The sequence below is a fragment of the Polypterus senegalus genome, chromosome 7, assembly GCF_016835505.1.
Source record: "Polypterus senegalus isolate Bchr_013 chromosome 7, ASM1683550v1, whole genome shotgun sequence".
Taxonomy (NCBI): domain Eukaryota; kingdom Metazoa; phylum Chordata; class Cladistia; order Polypteriformes; family Polypteridae; genus Polypterus; species Polypterus senegalus.
This window is the reverse complement of record NC_053160.1, coordinates 2295343-2308115: the sequence shown is the minus strand read 5'-3', so window position 1 is coordinate 2308115 and position 12773 is coordinate 2295343. Positions and strand designations below refer to the sequence as shown.

At 46.2% G+C, this 12773-nt stretch overlaps 1 protein-coding gene across 1 annotated transcript in view; it reads right to left on the bottom strand.

The window, feature by feature from the left end:
* pigg (phosphatidylinositol glycan anchor biosynthesis class G) overlaps positions 1-12323 on the bottom strand; it is a 230978-nt gene extending 218655 nt beyond the window's left edge. The window contains exons 1-2 of the mRNA XM_039758143.1: positions 11797-12323; positions 3150-3355 (exon numbers count right to left, since the gene is read on the bottom strand). Coding sequence (XP_039614077.1) covers positions 3150-3355; positions 11797-11950 — 360 coding nt within the window. The 5' untranslated portion in view covers positions 11951-12323. The remainder of the gene's footprint in view (positions 1-3149; positions 3356-11796) is intronic.
* Positions 12324-12773: the final 450 nt, after the last annotated feature.

Below are 12773 nucleotides of genomic sequence, written 5' to 3'. Positions count from 1 at the left end.
CGGTAACTGAAACAGCACTTGTTTGTGCTTACAACCCAGCAAAAGCCACTTTGGCAACGATCTTACAGTAGGCATGCGTGAAAGTCCTGTGCATGGCATGCTAAAGCTCCATGTTGTCATGCTGGCCTCACAAAGCATCATGAGGCGATTGGGGAAAAAACAAAAAATGTTCACTTAAGCCAGCTGCATGGCAAATTTCCAAAAATATTCGTCAAACACGGTCACCGGTGGATGGAGCACGTTCACTGTGAAAAACACGTTTGCAGTTAGTTGTGAGCATACAACTCAGCACGTGTTACTTGAATCGAGTAACTTGATATTTTTTTTCTTCCTAGCTACCATAATATTATTTACTGTTGTTGAGCATTAATCATAATATTAATTCCTTCCATTTATCTAGCGGCTTCCTCACTACTCAAAGAGCATTTCAGTAATGTGTAGCATCCACCTGGATGATGCGACAGCAGCCATTTTTGCATTAGCTGGTAGGTGGTGAAGTGTTGAGACAGAGACAGCCACAGTTAGAGGGTCAGAATGACTAGGCAGACCATGGAGGACAATTTAGCAAGGACATCGGGATACCCCCTACTCTTTACAAAGGATGCCCAGGGATCTTTTATGACCAGAGAGATTCAGGCCCTCAGTTTTACGAAGGGTGGCACCATTTTTACATCATAGTGTCTCTGTCACTGCACTCCGGTCACAGAGTGAGCACCCCCTGCTGACCTCACCTGCACCTTTTCCAGCTGCAACCCAAGCTTTTCCTAGATGGTCTCCCATCCAAGCATCCAAGCCAGCCCTGAACATGCTCAGCTTCAGGTGGATGACTTCTTCTGAAACATGTGTGGTATGGCTGCTGGTGCCCACGACACCCAACGTTCAGCAAGAAAACATACAACAGAAGATTTAGTCAGCACTACAAACAAAATGGGAGAAAGATTTGTTTTTGGATGGAGTATTCCTTTAAGGCCACGGACTTTCTGGACCAAAGATTAACAGCATGGAACCTTCTGCTTAGCTTAGAAATGTAGATTAGCTAACGTTAGGCCACTGAATACATTTGTCACAATTAGGCCTGAAATTTGACGTCTTATAGCCTTCGCCTGTTATGGAAGACTTTTTTGTGTATCGTTGTCAGGGTCGCGTACTGTGTTTCTAGGGGCGTGGTTTCCAGGGTTAATCAATCAGCAGACGGGGGAAAAAAAAGGTCAGCCTTTCGCACCGAGCCTTATCCCGTCGGCAGATAAATCCTTCAAAACCTTTTTGAATTCGCTTTGTGATTGTTTTCTGTGTCATTCCTGGTTTTCGATGTGCTTGCCCGACTACTGACGGTGATTTTTGCCTCTCGTCTGGGTTTACGGTCGCTTCGTTTCATTTTAGTTTCATTTGTTTTGCCTTTTTCACGCATCTCCAGGTTTAACTCAAGAAACTAGTTCTCTGCTTTCCTGCCAAGTCAGTCAGTCAGTCATCTTCTAACCCGCTTAGTCCTGAACAGGTTTGTGGGGCCTCTAAATACAAAAATCCAGAGTGGTCTCCCCTGGACTCTCATATACACAGATATTTGAGGAGTAAACCACAAGACAAGGATTATATTTTAATATTACGCAAATTAAAGAACCACCAACAACAAATCAAATCAAATTAATAACATATTGAACAATTATTATAAAAGTAAAGTTGAACAAATTGGACTATGCAGCTGCGTGAATAAAAGGTAAAGTACCACTTCCGGTTAGCGGACATAGCCCAAAGGTTGATAGAACTCCACGTTTTGTACCCAATACTTGTATGCAAAATTTGGTTGACCTCAGTGAAAACACACACACAAAATTCCAAAAATGGTCTAAAACATCGACATGGAATTTTTGGGGGATTCCAATACTTTCCCTATACTTTGTACATGAGATAGTAAAAAATTTAAAATCATTTTTTGTTTAATTGGGGACTGAACAAAAATATAAATACTATCTTCTTCTTCTTTTGGCTGTTCCCAATAGGAGTTGCCACAGTGGTTCATCTTCTTCCTTATCTTTCTGTCCTCATCATCTTGCTCTGTCACCCTCATCACCTGCATGTCCTCTCTCACCACCTTCCGCTTCTCCTCTTCTCTAGCAGCTCCATCCTTACCACCCTTCTCCCAGTATACCCAGCATCTCTCCTCTGCACATGTCCACACCAACGCAATCTCGCTTTTCTGACTTTGTCTCCAAACCGTCCCACCTGAGCTGACCCTCGAATATCCTCGTTTCTAATCCTGTCCATCCTCATCACACCCAATGCAAATCTTAACTCCTTTAACTCTGCCACCTCCAGCTCTGTCTCCTGTGCCACTGTCTCAAGTCCATATAACAGCTGGTCTCACTACCGTCCTGTAGACTTTCTCTTTCACTCTTGCGGATACCCGTCTATCACAAATAGCTCCTGACACTTTTCTCCATCCACTCCACCCTGCCTGCACTCTCTTCTTCTCTTTTCTCCCACACTCCCCATTACTCTGTACTGTTGATCCCAAGTATTTAAACTCCTCCACCTTCACCAACTCTACTCCCTCACCATTCCACTGACCTCCCTCTCATTCACACACATGTATTCTGTCTTGGTGGCTCTCCTCTCTAGAGCAGATCTCCACCACCTGTCTCTACAGATCACAATGTCATCATCAAACATCACAGTCCACGGGGTCTCCTGTCTAATCTCGTCTGTCAGCCTGTCCATCACCATTGGCTCAGAGCCGATCCCTGATGTAATCCCACCTCCGTCACTCCTACCGCAGACCTCACCACGGTCACACTTCCCTTGTTCATATCGTGTACCACTCTTACGTACTTCTCGGCCACTCCCAACTTCCTCATACATGACCACAGCTCCTCCGGAGGCACCAGTAAATATTGTCATTGGATGTAAAAAAAAAAATATAATTTTTCATTTCAATTTCTGCTTTGTTATAAACATATTTTTCAGCAAAATCCAAGTCCACAATTCCAGATTTGGAGTTGTACGATGATTCGTCTTTACTCTAAACCTGAAATGGCCACCTTCAGTATTGTTCTTTTCAATGAGATTAAAGCACAGACAGGACTCTGTCAGCCACGATTCTGCCCTGCTGGCACACACAAAACCCGCTCGGTGAGAATATGTCGTCACTGTACCTTGATGCGAGGCATGGTCACGGTGGGAGGCCTGGCTCTGCCGATGAAGCTATGAGAGGAGCCTCGTTCCACCAGGTGCCTGGTGAATGGCATGAAGCGTTTTCCTTTTTCTCCGAACACAAAATCTTCTCTCAGCCCATCAATCACCATGATGACAACCTTTCTGAACAAGGGGGCCGGGATCTGCGTCCAGTTGGATGTTGGCCCTGTTAAAAGAAAAGAAAAAAAAAAAGTCAATGCAGAATAGGTGGCACGGATGGGGGGCAGCCCAGCCCCACCAGGAATACATACAGAGCTACTGAATTAAAAAGGCAGAAATCAAGCAAGTTACCGGATGTGGGGAGTCAGGAGTAACATTTTCTGTAGACTCCTAAAGGAGGTCTGATGTACACAGTTGACGTGCTTCTTTCAAATTCCCAACACGCTAGGGAAATTCCTAATGAAGAGAACCTAGCATATTGTGACGAGTGGTCAAGGCAATTACCCGGCTGGGATGCTGACGGAATGGAAGAAACGGGGAAGAGAGCATCGCTGAGGCAATACCTCACCTCGGACACTAGAGGGCAGCCCTCCTGGGCGGATGTGGCACCACAGACTCCTGCACGGCATGCTGAGAGCTGGAGTTTGGTACAAACCTGTTGGGTTGGGTGGGGACCGCCAGGAGGAGCTGCAGAGGTTAATTATTATTATTATTATCATTAGTGGACTTCTACCACAGCAGAAAGCGATTTCAGGAGCACTCCCAGGACCAGAATAAAAGGAGCCGCTTTGCTCCATTCGTAGAGCCAGAGTCAGGAGAAGGAAGATGAAGCTTACTGAGAGGGAGTGGAGGCGGAAAAACAGAACAAGAGATGAAGAGTAAAGGACTGTGAATTGTGCTTAGGTACTGTGCTTGGAGAGAGAACACACTCCAGGCAGTAAATCAATCGGATTTGTCGGTGTCAGGGATGCCAGGGGCCATGACCCGGCCGGGACGACGGGAAGGACCGGATGTGGGTCTGCACCCACCCTGGATCACGTGGGGGTTGCCTTCCGGGTTGCTTTGGGGACCACGGGTACAGGGCATGGAAGCCCTACCCTGTAGGGGCCCGTGGTCACCGCCAGGAGGCGCCCCAATGCCTTGGGGACCTTTTACCCCAGCACTTCCGCCACACCAGGAAGTGCTGGGGGGAAGATTTATGACGGCGCCCAGAGAGCAGCCGGGAGGACAGCCGGCACTTCCGCCACGCTGGGGTGTGGCCAGAGGAGGAATGCCGGGAACACCTGGTGCTCATCCAGGAACCATATAAAAGGGGCCGTTTCCATTCATTCGAGGCTAGAGTCGGGTAGAAGAAGGACGAGGCAGAAGAGAGTGGAGGCGGCTCGAAGAAAGGCATTTGTGGCCAGGACTGAGTGTTTTGGGGTAATTGTGCACGCGACTTAGGTCTGAGTGACCATTGGCTGGAGTCTTAGTGACCATTATTGTAAAATATATATTGTAAATAAACGTGTGGTGTTTTAAACAACATGTCTGCCTGTCTGTGTAGGGTTAGGGCCGTCGTCCTTTTGCTTGAACCTACTGGCAGCAGCAGCAGCGGCCATCGCTCCTCCGCTTGATTCACTACAAGTCCAGTGTTGCAATGGTCTCCCTCCGGTGTGCCCCCGGCCAGTTTTAGGAGTGGATGCACAGTCGCCAGTTCCATATGGTGCATTTGGCACACCGCACGGGTACTTACTTATGTATATACGACAACGATGAGATGTTCTGTTGTGGAGAAATCCTCAGAAAAAAAACGAGCAGAGTCTTCAGAAAGGCAGTCAGAATTTAGACCTCATTGCATAGAATAGTACTCGGGTGTTGTACCGTGTTAGCCATTATGGATATAGTGAGAAGCCAAGCAAAATGACACCTGTTATTGGCTAACTAAAAAGATTACAATATGCAGAGTTTCAAGACAACTCGAAAACTTACATAGAATAGAAAACAACTGCAGAGCACATAAAGCCGTCTCAGTTCATGAAGTGGGCCCGGTGGTTTGGGCGCGGGTCATTTTTATTTCAGTTCTAATCACAAAAAATCCCCATAATTCTCATCATTCACTTTACATGCTGCCTTTCATAATAAAGACCTCGTGCTGTTTCTGTTTCCATAACAATTACCTTGCCTTGTAAACGTCTTATCCCTGATAATCATCAATCATTTCGTAACAATTATTAGGACTCGAAGGTCGTACTTGCCACATGACCCGGAGACGGCCATCATCTGATCATGTTTTACATTCCTCATATTCCCAATCTGGAACGAATAAAAATTCGAGGCCTTTTAATTGATCAGCCCTCATCAAGTTGGAACCAAGAAGAACCACATATAAAAACCTGAACTGTTCAATTAATACTTGCTTGTTTTTTGTTGTGTGTTGTTTATCGTCTTTCGTAACCTTAGATCTTCAAATGAGTGTCTGCTTAGAATTCCAAGAGCTAAACTTACAAGAAGTGTTGAGGAAATCTGCAATATCAGTTTACCGATAGAAATTCGCCAGGCTGATATGGTGGAGCACTTTAATAAACTGCTAAACACACCGATCTCTCATAGCTTCATTTTAGTGTAACCCTGGTATGCATAAAATTATCATTTTCATGATGGCTCCATACTCCCTCCATCCATATCCTAACTACAGGGTCACGGGGGTCTGCTGGAGCCAATCCCAGCCAACACAGGGCACAAGGCAGGAAACAAACCCCAGGCAGCCCACCGCAGGGCACACACACACACTAACCACACACTAGGGACAATTTAGAATCGTCAATCCACCTAACCTGCATGTCTTTGGACTGTGGGAGGAAACCCACGCAGACATGGAGAGTACATGCAAAATCCACGCAGGGTGGACCCGGGACGAGAACCCGGGTCTCCTAACTGTGAGGGAGCAGCGCTACCACTGCACCACCGTGCCGCCCATATTTGAAATCTTCCATACAAAATCACAGCAGAAGAGATGTATGATATACAGTTGTGCTGTAAAGTTTGTGAACCCTTTAGAATTTTCTACGTTTCCTCATAAATATGACCTAAAACATCATCAGATCTTCACTCAAGTCCTAAAAGTAGATAAAGAGAAACCAGTTGAACAAATGAGACAAAAATATTAGACTTGGTCATTTATTTATTGAGGAAAATGATCAAATATTACATATCTGTGAGTATGTGAACCTTTGCTTTCAGTATCTGCTGTGACCCCCAATAACTCAACTAAACGTTTCCGGTAACTTCTAATCATTCCTGCACACCGGCTTAGAGGAATTTTCGCCCATTCCTCCGTACAGAACAGCTTCCACTCTGGGATGTTGGTGGGTTTCCTCACATGAACTGCTCTCTTCAGGTCCTTCCACAACATTTCCATTGGATTAAGGTCAGGACTTTGACTTGGCCATTCCAGAACATTCACTTTATTCTTCTTTAACTGTTCTTTGGTAGAACGACTTGTGTGCTTAGGGTCGTCATCTTGCTGCATGACCCACCTTCACTTGAGATTCATATCATGGACAGATGTCCTGACATTTTCCTTTAGAATTCTCTGATATCATTCAGAATTCAGAATTCGTTGTTCCATCAATGAAGACAAGCCGTCCTGACCCAGATGCAGCACAACAGGCCCAAACCCTGATACTCCCACCACCATGTTTCACAGATGGGATAAGGTTCTCATACTGGAATGCAGTGTTTTCCTTTCTCCAAACATAACACTTTTCAGTTCTATTTTGGTCTCATCCGTCCACAGAACATTCTTCCAATAGCCTTCTGGTTTGTCCGCGTGATCTTTAGCAAACTGCAGACGAGCAGCAATGTTTTTGTTTGGAGAGCAGTGGCTTTCTCCTTGCAACCCTACCATGCACACCATTGTTGTTGAGTGTTCTCCTGATGGTGGACTCATGAACATGAACATTAGCCAATGTGAGAGAGGCCTTCAGTTGGGGTCCTTTGTGACCTCGCCGACTATTCCACGTGTGCCTTGCTCTTGGAGTGATCTTTGTTGGTCGACCAACACAGGGGAGGGTAACGATGGTCTTGAATGTCCTCCATTTGTACTCAATCTGTCTGACTGTGGATTGGTGGAGTCCAAACTCTTTAAAGATGGTTTGGTAACCTTCTCCAGCCTGATGAGCGTCAACAACTCAGAAATCTCTTCTGTTTGTGCCATGATACACTTCCACAAACGTGTGGTGAAGAGCAGACTTTGATAGATCCTGGTCTTTAAATAACACAGGGTGCCCACTCACAGCTGATTGGCATCCCATTGATTGAAAACACCTGACACCTCACCTTCAAACTAACTGCTAATCCGTGAGGTAGAAGATAAGGTCTTCCTTTTCTCTTCCTGCCTTTTCGTGCTCCGTTTCAATTGTGTGCCCATTTCCATGGCACTGCCGGAACTCTCAACGACAGCCCCCTACCTGACAAAGGTCCTCCCTATCCAACCCGCCCATCTTATGCTACAGTGTGCTCAGACGGAAACAGGATTCACATAGAGAGACAAAAAAGACAAACCAGAAACAAACTGATGTGGCAGTGGTACAACCAGGACACTGACATCTAATATAATGGAGGATGAACTGCTCCCTTTCGTCCTCTCTTGCCAGCTTCGGCAGCCTTATGGGCATCCCAATCAGGATGGGCATCATAAGGCATCTCAGCCAGGTATGGCCCCCATTTATTCCAACCTTCCATCATGGCATCACCTTCCTACTGTGTGTGACGCCCATCCATCCTCTTGGGCACCTTCTGCAGTCAAAACCCAGAGTTGGTTGCCCCACATTTTCTATTTTTCTGCACTCGGCTCACACAGGGCATGGTCAGTATACAGCTGTGCATCACCATAAGCTCAAAAACACGGATATGAAAGGATATGAGAGCAAAGCACAGTGCACAGCAGACAGAGACTTGGCTTTCTGTGGCATTTTGTCACTTCCTCTGTGACATGTTGGAAGAAATTTCAAAGTGTTACACTTGAGAAGAGCTCTTTGATTTTGCCTCAGGCTGTAGCAGCTATTGACAGTCAGGGGGATGTCAGACAGACCATTAAGGAATGGAAAGTTGCAGGAGTTTCTGAAGCACATTGGGCTGGAATCACTTGCTCAGCGTAAAAATGCGATGCCTCAGGATAAGACAGACATCTCAGACAGGCTGAAAACTAAAACGTCAGTGAGTAACAGCGACACGGGCAGCACCTTAAGAATATTCAACTCAAAGGCACGAGGCCTACCAACTTTAGAGACGACCTTTAACTTCGGGTTGAGAAAACTGTGCAGGGTACAGCCAAGGAACTGGAAAGCCGGGCTGAAAATATGAGGGGTGATACACAGCAAGAAAGCTCAGATGGCTCCGAGATCTTCTTTTTCAAGAAAAATAACAACATGTCGGAGAAAATGAGTTTGACACTTCGATTAACACTAGAATCCCCGAATCCTACAGAAAAAGTCGTAATCCCGGGCCAGCTTAAATTCCTTCGCACCTCTCCATCAGTGCCTTTTGTTTTGCAGATGTGTCCTTCAGTTTATATTCAAGAATATCTCTCTATTATAATAAAAGAAATCTTGGCAAGAGAGATGAGACTTGACTCTTTCAGAGAGACACTTTCACATCCCGCTAGACGAAACTTTGTGCAAAGAGATTTAACACGCCCGGAGCCGGAAATCAAAGACAAAGAGTAGAAGACAAAGTTGGCGCGGTACACATATAGAAAACTAGCTGTGCGTCCAAGACGAGAGAAGTAATTAAAGCAGACCTCAGCATTCAGGTTTGCAGTACACCATTGATTGTAAAATAACGTATAGTAATAAAATGTAGTTCTACAAATGTCTGGGATGCACCATCTGTTGGAATGACAAATGCCTTGCATATGTTCCTGTTAGATTAAAAAGGTTTACCTGATCTAATTTCAAGGGGAAAACAGCAGAAACATAAAAGACAAAGATACAAACTCACTGGACAAATAATCCAGCCAATCAATACATAAATTGAATAATACATCGATATTCATACATTCATACACACAGTATATATTGTGCAGAAATTTCAAAATGAACTTTGTTAGAATGCATCCCCACTGTGGTGAAATACGCCCAAGGCTAACTGCACTCCAAGAGAGCACCTCCTAGAGGGATGGAGGGGATTTTTCATGATGGCGTCTAATTTTGCCCCCATCCTCATTTCCACAACAGCTTCCAGAGTATTCACAGTAACCCCTGTGTTGGATGGCCCAGGCTTTTCCTGCTAAGTTGGATGAGACTTTGTGAATCTTTGGAGTTCAGCTTCCCCTGGAGACCTCGCCGTACTGTGTAAAAGCACACTGGTTACTACAGACTGACAGAACCTTTCCAGTGGCTTGCTACATACATCAGAAGACCCGAGTCTCCTAAGCTCTTTCCCTTCTTGTCCAGCATCAGTGTGTTGTCAGACCAGTCCAGTTTGTTGTTTATGTGAACCTCGAGGTACTTGTAGCTTTGCACCACTTCCACGTCCTCCCCCTGAATGGTGACCGGTCTCTGAGACTCCTTGGCATTTGCTATAGAATTCATAAAACCTGTGTTATTGTTTGTGATGCTCCATCTGCTGGAATGACAAATGCAGTGCATATGTCTGTTTTGGTGGCACAGTGGGTAGCGTCACAGTTAGGAGACCCATCTGGGTTCCCTTCCCGGGTCCTCCCTGCGTGGAGGTTGCATGTTCTCCCCGTGTCTGCATTGGTTTCCTCCCACAGTCCAAAGACATGCAGGTGAGGTGAATTGGCCATCCGAAATTGTCTCTAGTGTGTGCGTACCCTGCGGTGGGCTGGCGTCCTGCCCAGGGTTTGTTTCCTGCCTTGCGCCCTGTGTTGGCTGGGATTGGCTCCAGCAGACACCCGTGACCCTGTAGTTGGGATATAGCGGCTTGGATGATGGATGGGTGTCTGTTATGTGCCATTTGATATGGAATTCATAAAACCAAAGCCAATGCTTCTGATGTGCCATCTGCTGGAATGACAAATGCAATGCACAGGTCTGCTATATGCCATTCAGTATGGAATTCATAAAACCACTGCTCATGTTTGTGCTGCGCCATCTGTTGGAATGACAAATGCTCTCTGTTATATGCCATTTGATATGGAATTCGTAAAACCAATGTTAATGTTTGTGACGTACCATCTGTTGGAATTGCAAATGCAATACATTTCATTACTGCAAATGTTGGGATGGGTCTAACTGCTGCCTACAATAGGTAGGACGCAGGCCATGTAAAGCCCATACCATCAGTCACATCACATAACTGTAGTGTAACAAGGCATTTGATGTGCATTTTGTGATTGACCTCATAGGTACTGCAGGCCTAAAATTACACACTGTTGACAAATTTGGATGCATTATCTCTTGGAATGACACAGACACGCACTCACGCTTATCTACAAATGGTTCTGGTGCGCCATCTGTTGGAATTTCAAATGCAATGCATTTAATTACAACAAATCTTGAGATATGTCATACCTACTGTAGGCAGCAGTCACACCTAGGTCACGTGATGCCCACAACGTCAGGCACAAAGCACCCTCTGAGCCAGATAACCCTCATCTTAAATGTAGTGTAACAAGGCATTGAGGGGTGTTTTGTGATTGACCTCATGGGTATTGCAGGTTTGGAATTACGCACTGTTAAAATTTTGATCCATTATCTCTTGGAATGACAGAGACAATGCAACTGGACAGACATACAGATACGCGCTCATGCTCATCTACAAATGTTTCTGGTGCGCCATCTGTTGGAATAACGAGACACTGCAACTGGACAGGCATATACACATACAGTTGAAGTTTTACTAAAGCTGATATGGCGATAGGGCGACACGGTGGCGCAGTGGATAGCGCTGTGCCTTGCAGTTAGGAGACTCAGGTTCGCTTCCCGGGTCCTCCCTGCGTGGAGTTTGCATGTTCTCCCCATGTCTGCGTGGGTTTCCTCCCACAGTCCAAAGATGTGCAGGTGAGGTGGACTGGCGATTCTAAATTGGCCCGAGTGTGTGCTTGGTGTGTGGGTGTGTTTGTGTGTGCCCTGCGGTGGGTCGGCACCCTGCCCGGGATTGGTTTATGCCTTGTGCCCTGTGTTGGCTGGGATTGGCTCCAGCAGGCCCCGTGACTCTGTGTTCGGATTCAGCGGGTTGGAAAATGGATGGATGGAGGATATGGCGATTTGCAGACAAACTTGCTGCTGTCTCTCAATAATATTTTTTCCTGGGTAAAAAATATGGTAGCCCAATGAAGGACGTGCATGGCACAAATGAATTTTTTGCAATTGAAAATTTTAAAGAAAGCAACGAAACGACCCTGTGCCTAAAGGTGTGTGAAAACAAAGCCTGTAATCTCGTCGTCTGACATACTGGATTGGCTCCAACGTACTAAAACGAGTTCAACGACTCTCCACACTCCATCAAAGTGGGTCCCGTGCACGGCCTGAGAAGGATTTGGAGGAGAATAGTGCGACAGTTTGCAAACGTGCGACAACAACACTGAAGTCACCTCCTGCCCGTCTGATTTTTTAGGTTCTTGTTTGATGGCAGAGGAAGGCGGGACGGAGGCGCCCTTGCCGACATTTAACTCGAGCTCATAAGTGACCCCCAAACCCCCGAGATCCGCACACCACTTACCTGCTGAAGGCTCTGCCGGCACGTCGGCCACTTTGTTCTTCGCTGAAAAGGACGTCTTGACGGGAATCGGGAAAAATCCTCTCAGGAAAAGTGCAATCCCGAAAACTTCTACCAGCAGGCACAGGGCGGCGAACACCGAGGAGCGGAGCCGCATGATGCCTTCTCCAGAAGCGCGCTGGACCTCCGATAAATGAAATAAAACAAAACAACAGGCTTGTCTGTCTGAAACTTCGATCCGCCCGTCGCGCCCTCAAGCCATTCAAACTGCGGGCTCGGACACCGGCGGCGTGCACAGGGTTCTCCGCACGTGTATTTCCGGGTTTGTTTGTGTTCTCTTAGCGTGCAATCCGTGACAGAGCCAGTGGGCCACCCGGACTAAACAACAAGCGCGTCGCTTCCAATCGGGACCGCTCACAATGAGTGCACTTCAGCAGATTTAACAGTCGAGTGGTCCGCGGTTTACTGAGATACTAAAGCTTCCGGGTTTGTTCAACTACGGCGCGTACCGAGGGACATTCTGAACGCTGGGTTTCACACTCGCTTCGGAGGCACAGATTAGTAGAGTCAGCGGGAGGGCGTGGCGTCCTAGCGGGCCAGCCAATTGTTATTGGACGCTTTTTTGTTCAGAAACCAGAGACGTCTTAAGACCCCGGGCCATTTAGAGTTCCTGGTACATTTTTTAGATCCGACTCCACTATGTCTGCTTTTCATTTAACCAGGAACTATCATGGGTGTGGCTCGAGTGATAAATTGTGCTGATTGTTTGACCACAAGCATTGATGCCATCTTACAAATCCATCAGTAGTGTGGACTTTGGAGAGTTATGGGTGGAGATGGGGTGTCACACTTTGCATCACATCACTCTTGTTTGCACATCACATATTTTGCATAAATATTACAGTTACACATGAAGTGTCCAGAACTTCCCTTGTACAGGAACTCATTGGTTCTTGAAAACAAGGTTCCTGCAGTAGGAA